General features: G+C 46.3%; 1 protein-coding gene and 1 pseudogene across 1 annotated transcript; both read right to left on the bottom strand.

Moving 5' to 3' along the window:
- Positions 1–79: 79 nt before the first annotated feature.
- Positions 80–4,051, bottom strand: LOC139392924 (centrosomal protein of 83 kDa-like; annotated as a pseudogene).
- Positions 4,052–7,027: 2,976 nt separating this feature from the next.
- On the bottom strand, positions 7,028–13,618 carry LOC139392701 (host cell factor 2-like). The gene is made up of 16 exons (XM_071140880.1): positions 13,380–13,618; positions 12,782–12,930; positions 12,392–12,555; positions 11,947–12,149; positions 11,651–11,735; positions 11,422–11,525; positions 10,986–11,210; positions 10,566–10,757; positions 10,218–10,282; positions 9,852–10,032; positions 9,715–9,764; positions 9,491–9,634; positions 9,135–9,320; positions 8,569–8,869; positions 8,379–8,454; positions 7,028–8,234 (listed from the first exon to the last, which is right to left on the bottom strand). Exons 1-16 carry the CDS (start codon positions 13,567–13,569, stop codon positions 8,225–8,227), a joined length of 2,325 nt encoding a protein of 774 aa, XP_070996981.1. The 5' UTR covers positions 13,570–13,618; the 3' UTR covers positions 7,028–8,224.
- Positions 13,619–14,871: the final 1,253 nt, after the last annotated feature.

Consider the following 14,871-nt stretch of genomic DNA (forward strand, 5'->3'; position numbering starts at 1 on the left):
CATCACTTCTAGGGAGTAATAAATCCTACAGTGAAGGTCACGCTCACTCTCTGGGGGGGGTGGGGTCAGTGTGGAGAGGTCAAAGTTCAGGGAGATAGTCGTGCAGGCCAGAGCCCCTGTCCATGGGAGGCCCCAGTTCCTCCATCTGCTGCTGCTGCTGCTGCTGAGTACAGGCTACCTCCTCCAGCCTCCGACACAGCAGTGATAACCCTCTCTGGTGCTGCTCCTCCTGAGAGAGAGAGTGGGGTGGGGAGAAAGAGGATGAGAAGGGACAGAAAGGGATGGAGCAGTGACCTCTACCATATTGCTAACACCTATCAAATCAAAAGTTTATTGGTCATGTACACAGATGTTATCGCAGGTTCAACTAAATGCTTGTGTTTCTAGCTCTAACTGCAGTAATACACACATAATCAAGAAATGTATAGCTAAAAAAATGAGCCATGACAAGAAGTATAAACAAAGTGAGTGAAACAGTATGTAAACAATAGCATAATAATTTAACACTGGTCACTTCACTAACTAAGAGCCAATTTATGCTTGATCAGAAAATGTGGTCGGCGGCGCCGTATGGATGGTGTGACTCACTTGCAGAGCCCCCAGAGACATGCAGTGGGCAAATTGAGCACCGTACCATGTCACCGTGCAACTCTCTGGGGCGGCAGGGTAGCCTAGTGGTTAGAGAGTTGGACTAGTAACCGGAAGGTTGCAAGTTCAAACCCCCGAGCTGACAAGGTACAAATCTGTCGTTCTGCCCCTGAACAGGCAGTTAACCCACTGTTCCTAGGCCGTCATTGAAAATAAGAATTTGTTCTTAACTGACTTGCCTAGTTAAATAAAGGTAAAATAAAAAAATAAAAAAACCGTGCAACTCTCAAATTTTGTAACAATGCGGATGGCTCCGCATTAACATGTTTGCTTGACGGTAGGTGAGGGCGGGAGGTCCTGTATAAACACAAACTCACTTCCTTGACAACAGCTATGCGCAGCGAAGCATTAGTAGTATGAATGCCCTGACTTCTGCAGAGGCCATATCACCATAAATGCTGCACGGCCAATGCAGACGTCTGGAATGACCATGCAGGTCTATTAAGGTTCAGGGCAGGGTACCGGACGGAGGCCAGCTAGTGATGGTGACTAAGGATCAGGGCAGGGTACCGGGCGGAGGCCAGCTAGTGATGGTGACTAAGGTTCAGGGCAGGGTACCGAGCGGAGGCTGGCTAGTGATGGATATTTAACCGTCTGATGCCCTGGAGATAGAAGCTGTTTCTCAGTCTCTGTGTCCCAGCTTTGATGCACCTGTACAGTTTCCACCTTCTAGATGTTAGAAGGGTGAACAGGCCGTGGCTCTGGTGGCTGAGGTCCATGATCTTCTTGGCCTTCCTGTGACACTGGGTGCTGTAGATGTCCTGTAGGGCAGGCAGTGTGTCCCCAGTGATGTGTTGGGCTGACTGCACCACCCTTGTGGAAGGTGCGATTGCCGTACCAGGTGGTGAAACAGCCTGACAGGATATCGTCACCTAGCTATTCCTTTCAGGACCAGACCCCCCCCCTGTCCACAATCTTATTCATCATGATCTAAAAGTAAAACTGATCCTAGATCTGCACTCCTACTCCAAGACTCTTTATGGATACCGGCCCTGATCTGTCAACACCAGTGATAAGGTATATGAGAAGGTACCCAGATTCGGTGTACTCACATGAAGACTAGGCCCCTCAGACCCAGGTACGAGGATGACCTTTTTCTGTGCCAGCGCAGCCCTCTGTAGTTTCTCCTTGGCCAAGCCGTACTTCTCCTGCAGCTCTGCATCCCTCTCCTGCAGTTTGTTTTTCTCCTCGAACCCCTCCACACGACGCTCCTCCACCAATCTGCAGAGAGAGCGAGAGAGAGGGTTAGAATAGAAACCTCTTGATGGTTCCAACAGTAGAATTTCAAACAGTTCCATTCCTCCTCATAGACAGCATATCTATACAGTATACAGACCACAGTATAAAGGTGAAGCAGAGTACCGCTCGGCTTCGTGTTGGGTCCTCTCAGCTTGTGAGCGGGCGCTCCTCAGGTCCTCCCGGGCCCTCTCCAGGGTTTCCCTCAGACACTGGTTGGACTCCAGAAGCTCAGCCTCGGAGTGGGACAACGTACCCAGCTGCAACCCCAGCTCCTGGTTCTGCTGTGAGAGGGAGGGACGGGTACGTGGTCAACTCAACGTTGTTTGGACATTAACTTTAACATAGGGCATTTACATCAGCCAATCAATGTTGAAAGGGCAATACAAACGGAATGTCAGTCAGGCGCTGAGCCTCAGGCAGTTTAGTACCCGTCTCAGATTGGCATTCTGTCTTCTGTGTCTCCATTTCCTCCAGCTGAGAGCCCTGCTGCTGCAATTTAGTCCTGACACACGCAACATACACAGGGTCATTAAGACACATTTATATGAAATATATTAGTAATGCATACTATACACAGGTAAAGCAACACCTCTTACTAACCTGAGGTTCTGCAATTCCTTATGGGCAGACTCCTCCCCCAGCTGGGCGCCATGGAGACGCTCCTCACACTCCTCTTTCTGGGTGTGGCCAGCAGCATCCTGTAGCGCCCTCTGCTGCTCCAGCTCAGCCAGAGAATCGTCCAGCACGAACCTGAACACACACACACACACTATATACACACACACCAGTGGAGGCTGCTGAGGGGAGGACGGCTTATAAAATGACTGAAATGGAGCAAATGGAATGGCATCAAACACCTGGAAACCATGTGTTTTATACTATTCCACTCCAGCCATTACCACGAGCCCACCCTCCCCAAATAAGGCACCACCAACCTCCTGTGACACACACAAGATCGATTTACACAACTTCATCAAAGTAATCTGAGACAGTGTGTGTGAGAGAGAGCGAGCCTAACTTCTCCTCGTGCACGGTGGCTGTTTTGTGGTACTCCTCGTCGCGAGCGGCCTGCACCCTCCGGACGAGTTCCCCCTCCCTCTCAGCCAGCACCTCCTTCTGTCTCTCCACCATCCCCTTCAACACCTCCACATCAGACTGCATACCTGACAGACAGCCAGAGAAGAAAGGAAGGAGGAGGGGGAGAGAGAGAAAAAGTTGGAGTCAAAAGGAGAGAGACTGGAAGGAAAGAGTTACGTTTGCAGACTAAAATGAGAGTGATGTGTTTTGATCATACATGTACTGCACACAGAGGTTATTTGCGGAGTTACCTTCCATTTGGCCCTGTAGTGCATCTCTCTCCCTCTCCACTTCCCCTCTAGACCTGGCACACTCCGGCTTCACATTGGCCAACTCCAGCTTGTGAGAGTGCCTCGCCCTCCATCTGAAAGAAACAGAGAAACTGGCATGAGCACACAGCAACCTATTGATATAAGGGGTAATGGTGGGGACTGTAAGTCGATCTGGATAAGAGCATCTGCTATTTAGAAATACAGCTGATGATCTCTGGGGTTAGAGGTTAAGGATCACATAGGTACTTACCTGGCAGGTGAGAGTGTTGACCTCTCTCAGCCTTGTGTAGTCTGCCGGTCAGCTGGGTGTTCTGTTCATGACTCAGCTGCAACTCGCTCCCCAGACACTCCAACTGCAGGCGCAGTGACTGCCTCTCTGCCTGAAACACAATCAAATTATGAATTATTCCACAAATCAAACTAAGCACACAGTAGTCATTCTACCTAAGTTAGGACTTACTCCAACAGATATATTTCATCATGTAGCTTAATATTCATAGTGACAATAACAGTTCAAGATTGACAGACAGAGACCACAAGTTTCTTACCTCCAGTGACTTGGCTGCAGCCTGGGATTCTGCGAACTGGCAGACCTGGATGTGCTGCACGTTCTCGGCTTGCTGGCCAGAGTTGTCCCTCTGGGCCCGGAGCTCAGCCACGTCAGCCTCCAGGCCCTTCAGACGCAGGTGGAGCTGGGCCTTCTCTCTCAGCAGAGACTCAATGCGTTTACAGTCTCTCGACGGGTCTGTGCCCTGATACTGGGCCATCAGCTCCGTTCTGTCCCTTTCTAGCCGTGAAACGTGAACACAAAACATATCAGAAGAGCAATGTCTATACATACTTTTTGTGTATTTGGACACCCCTTAAAATGAGTGGAATTGGCTGTTTCAGCCACACTAGTTGCTGAAAGGCGTATAAAATCGAGCACACAACCATGCAATCTCCATAGACAAACATTGGCAATACATTTGCCTTACCGAAGACAGTGACTTTCAACGTGGCACGGCCATAGGATGCCACCTTTCCAACAAGTCAGTTCATCAAATTTCTGCCCTGCTTGAGCTGCCCCGGTAAACCGTAAGTCAAATCAAATCAAATTTTATTTGTCACATACACATGGTTAGCAGATGTTAATGCAAGTGTAGCGAAATGCTTGTGCTTCTAGTTCCGACAATGCAGTAATAACCAACAAGTAATCTAGCTAACAATTCCAAAACTACTACCTTATAGACACAAGTGTAAGGGGATAAAGAATATGTACATAAAGATATATGAATGAGTGATGGTACAGAGCGGCATAGGCAAGATACAGTAGATGGTATTGAGTGCAGTATATACATATGAGATGAGTATGTAAACAAAGTGGCATAGTTGAAGTGGCTAGTGATACATGTATTACATAAAGATGCAGTAGATGATAGAGTACAGTATATACGTATACATAAGAGATGAATAATGTAGGGTATGTAAACATTATATTAGGTAGCATTGTTTAAAGTGGCTAGTGATATATTTTACATAATTTCCCATCAATTCCCATTATTCAAGTGGCTGAAGTTGAGTCAGTGTGTTGGCAGCAGCCACTCAATGTTAGTGGTGGCTGTTTAACAGTCTGATGGCCTTGAGATAGAAGCTGTTTTTCAGTCTCTCGGTCCCAGCTTTGATGCACCTGTACTGACCTCGCCTTCTGGATGATAGCGGGGTGAACAGGCAGTGGCTCGGGTGGTTGTTGTCCTTGATGATCTTTATGGCCTTCCTGTGACATCGGGTGGTGTAGGTGTCCTGGAGGGCAGGTATTTTGCCCCCGGTGATGCGTTGTGCAGACCTCACTACCCTCTGGAGAGCCTTACGGTTGTGGGCGGAGCAGTTGCCGTACCAGGCGGTGATACAGCCCGACAGGATGCTCTTGATTGTGCATCTGTAGAAGTTTGTGAGTGCTTTTGGTGACAAGTCAAATTTCTTCAGCCTCCTGAGGTTGAAGAGGCGCTGCTGCACCTTCTTCACAATGCTGTCTGTGTGGGTGGACCAATTCAGTTTGTCTGTGATGTGTACGCCGAGGAACTTAAAACTTACTACCCTCTCCACTACTGTTCCATCGATGTGGATAGGGGGGTGTTCCCTCTGCTGTTTGCTGAAGTCCACAATCATCTCCTTAGTTTTGTTGACGTTGAGTGTGAGGTTATTTTCTTGACACCACACTCCGGGGGCCCTCACCTCCTCCCTGTAGGCCGTCTCGTCGTTGTTGGTAATCAAGCCTACCACTGTTGTGTCGTCCGCAAACTTGATGATTGAGTTGGAGATGTGCGCGGCCACGCAGTCGTGGGTTGAACAGGGAGTACAGGAGAGGGCTCAGAACGCACCCTTGTGGGGCCCCAGTGTTGAGGATCTGCCGGGTGGAGATGTTGTTACCTACCCTCACCACCTGGGGGTGGCCCGTCAGGAAGTCCAGTACCCAGTTGCACAGGGCGGGGTTGAGACCCAGGGTCTCAAGCTTGATGACGAGCTTGGAGGGCACTATGGTGTTAAATGCCGAGCTGTAGTCGATGAACAGCATTCTCACATAGGTATTCCTCTTGTCCAGATGGGTTAGGGCAGTGTGCAGTGTGGTTGAAATTGCATCGTCTGTGGACCTATTTGGGCGGTAAGCAAATTGGAGTGGGTCTAGGGTGTCAGGTAGGGTGGAGGTGATATGGTCCTTGACTAGTCTCTCAAAGCACTTCATGATGACGAAGTGAGTGCTACGGGGCGGTAGTCGTTTAGCTCAGTTACCTTAGTGATGTTATTGTGAAGTGGAAACATCTAGGAGCAGCTCAGCAGGAACGGCTCAGCTGTGAAGCGGTAGGTCACAAGCTCACAGAACAGGACCGCGTAAAAGAACATCTGTCCTCGGTTGCAACACTCACCACTGAGTTCCAAACTGCCTCTGGAAGCAATGCCAGCACAAGAACTGTTCGTCGGGAGCTTCATAAAATGGGTTTCCATATCCGAGCAGACGGACACAATCCTAACATCACCATGCGCAATGCCAAGCGTTGGCTGGAGTGGTGTAAAGCTCGCCGCCATTGGACTCATCACCAGTGGAAACATCACCAGTGGAAACACGTTCTCTGGAGTGAAATATCATGCGTCACCATCTAGCAGTCTGACGGACTCATTTGGGTTTGGAGGATGCCAAGAGAACGCTACCTGCCACAATGCATAGTGCCAACTGTAAACGTTTAATGGAGGAGGAATAATGTTCTGGGGGCTGTTTTCATGGGTCAGGCTAGGCCCCCTAATGCTACAGCATACAATGACATTCTAGACGATTCTGTGCTTACAACTTTGTGACAACAGTTTGGGGGAAGGCCCTTTCTTGTTTCAGAATGACAATGCCCCTGTGCACAAAGCGAGATCCATACAGAAATGATTTGTTGAGATCGGTGTGAAAGAACTGGCCTGGCCTGCACAGAGCCTTGACCTCAACCCCATCGAACACCTTTGGGATGAATTGGAACGCAGACTGCGAGCCAGGCCTAATCGCCCAACATCAGTGTCCGACCTCACTAATGCTTTTGTGGTATCTTAACTCTACTACAATTTTAGCCCAATGTGGTTAAATGGCAACATTACATAAGCTCTTGGAAAAGTGCTCGTGAGTCCTGAACACTTGCTGCAATGAATTTAAGTTTTCAGTTTGATCCATTTTCACAAATTAACTAAAGGTTTTGCGGTGTATTTTGTAATTTACCGGTAGATGTTAAATAACTGATGCCAATGACCTGATATCAGACAATGATCACACACACATAGTCAATGCTCATTAGCAGATTGTCATGACCAGTTTTATTTATTGGTGTATTTTAACCACATTTGGACTGTTAACAAAAGTCCACAATGTTCTAGGTTCTCCTTTGACACATTGTACAACATACACCTACCAAGAGTACAGGGATAACATAGTCATGCAGCCCGGATTATTTGTCAATACAACCCTGTAACAAAACAGGAACGTTAAAACAATTCTCTCCTGTAATGAGCTCATATTAACAAAACAAAAATGAGATCTAGGCTACATGCTCACTGAGTAACATATGGTAAAAAAAAAAAGTTAGTTTCAACAACAACAAAAATATTTGAATCATATGCATCTTCGCTTTTGCCGGAGATGGAATTAATGTCTGGATCAAATCTACAATTCAATTTGTAAATTCAATGAGCGGCCTAAAGAAACCTAGTGATTTCCACATTGCATAGTGAGCTACAGTGCTATAAGAGAGGAAAGGTAGTGTTAATCACTGTATTTATGTATGAACAGAAGTATGGATAGCTTAAGATAAACACATGGCTTACTTCCCATGGCTACAAAATAAAAATGAAGACAATTGAATAAAGGATAATAACAGTATTCATAAATATGAAAATGGTAAATGAACAACAAATTGATGGACTCAAACCCTCACATTCCATACCGACAAGGCATGTAAGAAGTGCTGTGCTGGAATCATGTTATACTTAACAAAAATAATTCTGCATGCTGAGGCTGAAATACAACCATCGACTTGGCCCAAATTAGAAACACACAAAATATCGCACTACTATTCAAGTTTGCTACATGTTAATTATAGTGAAGCAGTCGCTGGCCAGTTGATCATCATCCCCATTCAAAACCCCTTCATACACTAAGGCACATTCATTCCTTGTCTGTTTGACAAGAGGGGAAATTCTCTGGTCATAACATCAGTTATCTATTTAACTTCAAAAATACTAATGGAAGTACAAATTTTAGTACACTATAATGTAATACAGTGTGGTCAAATGACAAGTGGAAATTAACACACGCAACAGTTATGTACAACAATTAGAAAAAACATAAAAAATAACTTAAAAATCTATAAGTTCTGTACAGCCTTTTTGTGAGGGACATGGCTCGGGTTGGAAAGTAGTCATGCCCTCTGACTAGTTACATCATCTTTCCTGGGTATCGGCAAGCGTCTGGCAGTCCATCTTCAACCTGAGCTGCAAGACACGAGGAGAAAAAAACGACAATAAGTCCTCTAACATCAAACTCTAAAAAGAGCAAGCCTGACAACGGCAAGGGACAACTCATGTCATATAAACCTTCTCCTAAGGTTTAGTCAGATGAGAGCAGAGCTTGTTCACCTGTCTGCTGCCTCCTGTTCTGCCTCTGTGGGGCTGCCGTCTGGTTGTGACGACGAGGCTTTGAGTTTACTGGCATCTGAAAGGAGACAGAGCCCATGGTTAGAAACCACTCAGTTGTGACAGTCAGTATGCCACTAGAGTACTGATTCAGGGTCAGGATAAACACCCCCCCACCCGTCTTGCCGCATACCCTGTAGCCAGCGAATCTGTGTGGCGGGCCCGTAGCCCTGCTCGTTCTTGGCCGCGATGCGGAAGACGACAGCTGGCCGGTTGGGGGCGGAACTGTCGATGTAGGCATTGGCCAGGTGGGCGGGGCTGACGGTGCAAGAGGTCTTGGTGCCACGGTAGATCCTGATGAAGGCCAGCTGGCCAGGACGCTCAGAGCTGCTGCTGGACCGGCTCTTCCTCACCGCCAGGTACATGGAGTACTCCAGGATCTTACCTGACGGGGAGGTGGGGGAGTCCCATGTGATGTGGACAGAGTCATTAGCCTGGGGGAGGGGGTTGGTGGATAAAGGATGAGAGGAAAAACAGCTAATTGAGATGAAACAATGATACACATTTGATAAAACTAGAAATATATTGTGGAACTAGAAAGGCAGAAAGAAGTCACAATGTCCCATGTGAGCTCTCTGAAGCCTCTGTTGAACAATAACGAATGCTGGCAGCACATTCTGTTAGTGTGCTTGGCCTCATTTACACCCCTCATCAGTAACCTTCTCTGTGTGTAAAGTAGGCTGCAGGAGTGTACTGTACCTTGGTGATCTTGACAGCTGAGGGCGCTCCGGGGAAGCCGGGCTGGCAGGTTTTGAACTCGCTGGCAGGGCTGAAGTCTCCCTGACCACAGCTGTTGATGCCTGCTACTCTGAACCTGTACGCTACACCTGGACACAGCTCCTGCTTCTCCCTCCACTCATAGTCCTGAGGCCCCTGCAAATTAATCTGTGGGAGTGTGGTGTGTGTCAAATTGGGAAATCAATAAACAGATTAGAGACAAATTAACAAAAATGACTGCTAGCCGAAGATTGTTACTGCATGTTATCTGCACACATTCTGGGGCATGTTTTTCATTATATACTGTCATTTAAGATTCAAACCAAGATGTGGCTTACCTCTTTAGTGTTAGTGGGTCTGCTGTAGATGGTGGAAATAATGTCATTTTCAGGTGGCAGGTAGTAGTGGGTAACCTCAGAGAACAGGGTTTTGAACACTCCAGCATCAAACCACTCAGACTCATCTGATTTCTCACCAGATACCTACAGGGCACAGACAGGCATTATTTCCTTCAGTCTCTGTGGTAGACAAATGAATAACTTCCTTAGTATTCTAATCCTACCTTGCATTTGACAGTGTTGGGATCTGAGGAAGTGCTGTCAGGTTCTTGTCCTGTGAATGAGGAAGGACTGTCATTGGTTATGCCGATGATATTCAAACCATACTAGTAAAAAGCTAGCTTGGGGTCCATGCTGTTACCTGGCTGGTGCTCACTGCTCGCCACTGTGTCCGAGCGCTGGGAGGTTTTTGTGGGGTCACCCTCCTGTCCAAAGGACTCGGAGTGTGTTTTTCCACTAGCATCACTTTCTCTCTCTGGATGGGGGTCTCGAACAGCCTCTGACACTTCCATGGGAGTCACCTTCTGCCCTGCAGCCACCTCCTGGCGTGCAAGGTGAAGAGACCGCAATATTCAGTGTCAGTCAATGTAGCATTAACAAAATATGGATGTAACATTTAGCTTAGCTGTTACGGTTTCAATGGCAGTACTAACACCATCTGAATATAGCACTTTCCCAGCACTGTAGCTAAGACAACTAGATATGGGTATAAGGGTCACCATCTGACCTGTTGGGATGTATTCTGGGCTTCCTGTGAGGTGGGGTCGTCTGGGACCTGAGCTGACTGGACATCTGGAGGAAAAAGAGCACATCAAGCATAGCTTTACATATATGCCTCTTCTTAGCCTGCTTCAACCTTCAACCCTGGCCCAGTACAGGCGTCAACCCTGACCTTGAGAGTGGACCAGATGGCCCTGGACAAAGGCTTCTGCTTCTAAACCACTTTCAAAGCCAATTGCTTGGCATCAGACAGAACTCCTCTGAAGGCCATGTGAAATTCCCTGTTGTCATTCCTATTCAAATTAATGGTCTCTGATTGGTTGTGTGTGAGCAGCAGGTAGATTTCTCCTCTCACCTTGGTCCTGGGGGTTCCTCTCCTGGCCATCTGTGCTGGGTCGGGCAGTGGGGTTGGCTGGGGTGTTGGAGGGGGAGACGGGCTGCAGCTGGAGGATGTAACACTCTGCTGCAGGTAGGGGGCGCCAGGCCACATGGAGCATGTTGACGGTGGACTTGACCAGTAGTACTGCTGCTGGGGTGGAGGGCCGCTCTGAAAACACCACAAGTTACAGTTAGGTTGTAGCAGCAAAATGGCCTTGCAGATAGCAAGTGTGAACAACTGAGAAATACACTCTTCACTGACTTTCCTAGTTAAATAAAGGTTTTAAAAAATATATATACAAATATGCTTTAAATATGGTATGACGCTGCAGCACATTTTGAGCGACAGTAATAAGACATATGCTGATATTAATAGTATCCTTGTCTCTCTTCTCACCTGTCTCCAGATACCACAGGTCCTTGCAGCACACCTGGTAGTTCCAGCTCTTCCGGTAGCCGTCACGGCCGCTCCAGATGTAGAGGCGGGAGCCGACAGAGGCAGCACAGTGGCCTGCCCTGGCTCGGGGTCCCCCGCTGCTGGGCTGGGGATCTTCCTGGTCACCCTGGCTCACTGTCTGCCCCTGTTGCTGATCCGGGCCTAGGCTCTGCCATGTCATGGTGTCTGATATCAACAGGAAAAGGGGTAAACTGTTTAAGGACTTTAACTTCTGCAGATGGAAAAGGGGCTTTATACATACATTTGATTGATTTAACCTTACTGGGTTCAATTCAATGTGATGATTCTCATAATATGAATTTAAATGGAATGCCCGTTATGTGACCAGCCAGATACCCTAAGTGATGAGCTTGTAATAATGATGTATGATACTGACCTAAGTTGAGCACGGATAAGGAGTTGGTACATATCCATTCAGCACCCAGGGCGTTAGGTTTGTCTGTCTCTGGAAAGGGGACCCATCCCCCAAAAACATACATCCTTCCCACACAGAGGCAAAAAAAAAAAAAAAAAAAAAAAAAAAAAAAAAAAAAAAACATATTAGGCAAACATCCATGATGCCACACAAACATATACACCACACACAAAATACATATTTCCATTACTTGTTTTCTATAACGTTGGCAGAGTGAAGGCTTCTGGGTAGAGGAAGGGGTCCTTTAGTGTCAGGTGTAGACCATGTCATAGATTCTAAAGATCAGACAGAAGAGAGTGGAGAGCCAGTTAGATTACCTCACTTCAATCAGTTCATCGCCATAAACACAAATGCAAGGTTGCGGTTTATGGAAACGGAAGGTTGGTTACAGCAACCTGAATTCACACCAAGGAGATTAGTTAATTCAAAGTGTTGTGGTCAGATTGTGGTTCATCAAAGCATGTTAGTAGACTGAGATGAGGTTACCGAGGTCAAGCTGCCAGAGGTCGTCAAGGCGACTGCCTCTCATCCCTCCGAAGATGTAGAGTTTGGGGGAGCTTGTCCCAGTGTATGCCACCGAGGTGTGGGACTCTCGAGCCCACGGACCCACACCCTTAGTATCTGGAATGTTCCAACCCTTCACCCCTGACACTGACTGCAGCTCCAGCTCATAAAAGTCATCTAGGTACCTGCAGAGAGAAAACAGAGAGAGCCAGTGGAATGAGAACTAGCCTGGTCCCAGATCTGTTTATGCGGTCTTGCCAACTCCTATGGTCATTGGTGTGGCCAAACAGATCTGGGTCCAGGCTAGATGAGAACATCATTAGTGACAGAGCAAGCATTAAGGTTTCTTATGATTATCACAACCCTCAGTACCCTGATTAGAGAAGCTGTGTTGGAGACTGTTGGAGCTATATACATAGCTCCATACCTTGGGACATTGCCATTGGGGTCCTCACTGTCATTGGCCAGTCCCCCGAACAGGTAGCACTTGTTCCCAATGAGGGTGAAGCTGTGTCCGAGGCGGGGACATGGGGGCGGCATGCCATTCTTTGGTGGCCTGGGTTTCAGCTTCTTCCACAGCCAGCGGCTCGCCTGATAGACAAAGGGTCAGAGGTCAACTATGGCATCTTATCCATCCGAGTGACTACATACAATCTACTGTACAATCTAAGGGGGGAAGATGCTGTACTTGTGAAGACCTTCCATCAGAGCTACAGGTCTGTGAATGACAATTCTGCAGCACACCCTTCACCTTATGCATAAATCATGACAAGAGGATGTTTATTATAGAAGACGCAAGTGAGTGCGAGAGCCTCACCTGTAGCTCGTACAGGCTGTTGTTGTATTTGCCAAATTCCACCATGCCGCCAAAGACCAGGATACGGGTTCCCTCACAGGCAAAACCATGGGCAGCACAGCCTGGAGGGATGTCCCCTCTCACCGCTGGGAGAAACCACTGCTTAGAGACTAGACAAAGGGCCAGAGATCTGATCACCTGAGAATAACTCATGTTTACTCAATCATAATGCCCTGTGTGACTATAATTACGCAATATAACTTATAAAAGCTAAGTCGACAATTATTTGTTTGTTAGCTACATGGCCTCGAGATTCTCAAGTGATCATCTGTTCCACACCACATCAATTGTATGCTAGCTAAGTTAGCTATTCTACACAGAAACTACATCTGATAACAACCATAGACAGTATATATAAATTTGGTTAGCTTCGCTAGCTAACGTTAGCCAAGTAAGCAAGCTGGCTGCTTAGCTTCAGGGAATGTTTGTGAAACTTTCAAGGCATTAACATATTAGTCGCACCAGATGGCTAGGAAAACCAAATAGTTAAGTTAGCTCACTTCTCAAACACAAAATGTGTCTCATCCATTAGCTAGCGTTCATTAACGCGTTAGCCTACCGGTGTTGTAAACATGGAGCTCCTCCGCTATCCCCTCGTTTCCACCTCCAAACACGATAATAAGTTCCCGAATAGCCGCTGCTCGGTGTCCGTGTCTTGACCGGGGAATAGGTCCAGTAAATGAGTTGACTTTTTTCCATAACGGGTCCATTGTTCCGTCAGGAACGCAACACACCGGGGTTCGGTCCATTAACGGTTACAGCAGTTTGGCGCTGTTTGTTGTTACCAAGAGAAATAGGCGGAGCGAGATGGAAAACTCTCGCGTTGTCCCCTTCACCGGAAGTGCAATACTAAACAGATGAAGTTGCAATTTTTTGTATTAAATTAATGGGTGTTAAATCCAATTTGTGGATTTGTATTTCCGAAGTGATTTCTACGCTACACAAATTCAGTTTTGACATCCTACCAACTTTAGGCTTGCCGAAATGCCAGAGAGAGGCACTCAATAAATTGAGTTGAGCCAGAGTTTAACGTTTGATTTTAGTTTTACTCCTTGTCCTCTACTTATACCCTTGACCTACTTTGTCTGCATTAGGTATTGGTAATACAACAAGCTACAACATTCAATAAATATCCCAAAACACTATTTCTCCAGCCTCACATGATGTAAGTGGAGAAGATCCACAATTTTTCTTAGAGAACCTCTATTTTAAAAGTGTGCTTGTGCGTGCGTATATAGACACATGCATTGAAATTTTTAAAAATGTGTAAATATATTCCAATGAAGTTAGATCTATATATTTTTTTAAATATAGAAGTAAGAAAGCCTTAAGATAAATAATTAACTTGTTAAGAGAGAAACATTTTGATAATTTTTAACGGTACATTTACTAGGACTACTGTCGACATATTGGGGAATTTATTAAAATACACAATTAAAGGGCAAACAATTCACACAATGAAACAATGAATTCGCAAGAATTGGCAGGAGCCAACTGAGCGCATTCTGGAAAGCTGAGAGCATGTATTCTGGAGAGAGACATGCCAACTGAGCGCATTCTGGAAAGCTGAGAGCATGTATTCTGGTGAGAGACATGCCATAGCGCATTCTGGAAAGCTGAGAGCACCCCCCCCCCCCCCCCCCTGCAACATTTTAAATGATACTCAACACACATTATCTTCACACATATTTTAGATGCTTTTCACTGACAGCCGCAACTCAATCAACTAGGCCCATTGCCATGCACGCTGCCCATATTGCAGGCTTCCCAAATATGCGTAGGCCTACCTACAGCTATTAAAAAAGAAGAAGCTAATGATTGCTTTGTGGATAAGTCATGCTCTCTGGTGAAGTATTTAGAATTATTTTAATTTTTATTTAGACAGGCGTAATGAAATCATTTAGGAAAAACATCCATTTACTTTAGTGGAAGCCATCATGATGGCTTCCACTAAAGTAAATGGATGTTTTTCCTAAATGATTTCATTACGCCTGTCTAAATAAAAATTAAAATAATTCTCGCCAACTTTCCTTTCCAATTCAAAAGAGTCT

The sequence above is a fragment of the Oncorhynchus clarkii genome, chromosome 33 (assembly GCF_045791955.1).
Source record: "Oncorhynchus clarkii lewisi isolate Uvic-CL-2024 chromosome 33, UVic_Ocla_1.0, whole genome shotgun sequence".
In the NCBI taxonomy this organism is placed as follows: Eukaryota; Metazoa; Chordata; class Actinopteri; order Salmoniformes; family Salmonidae; genus Oncorhynchus; species Oncorhynchus clarkii.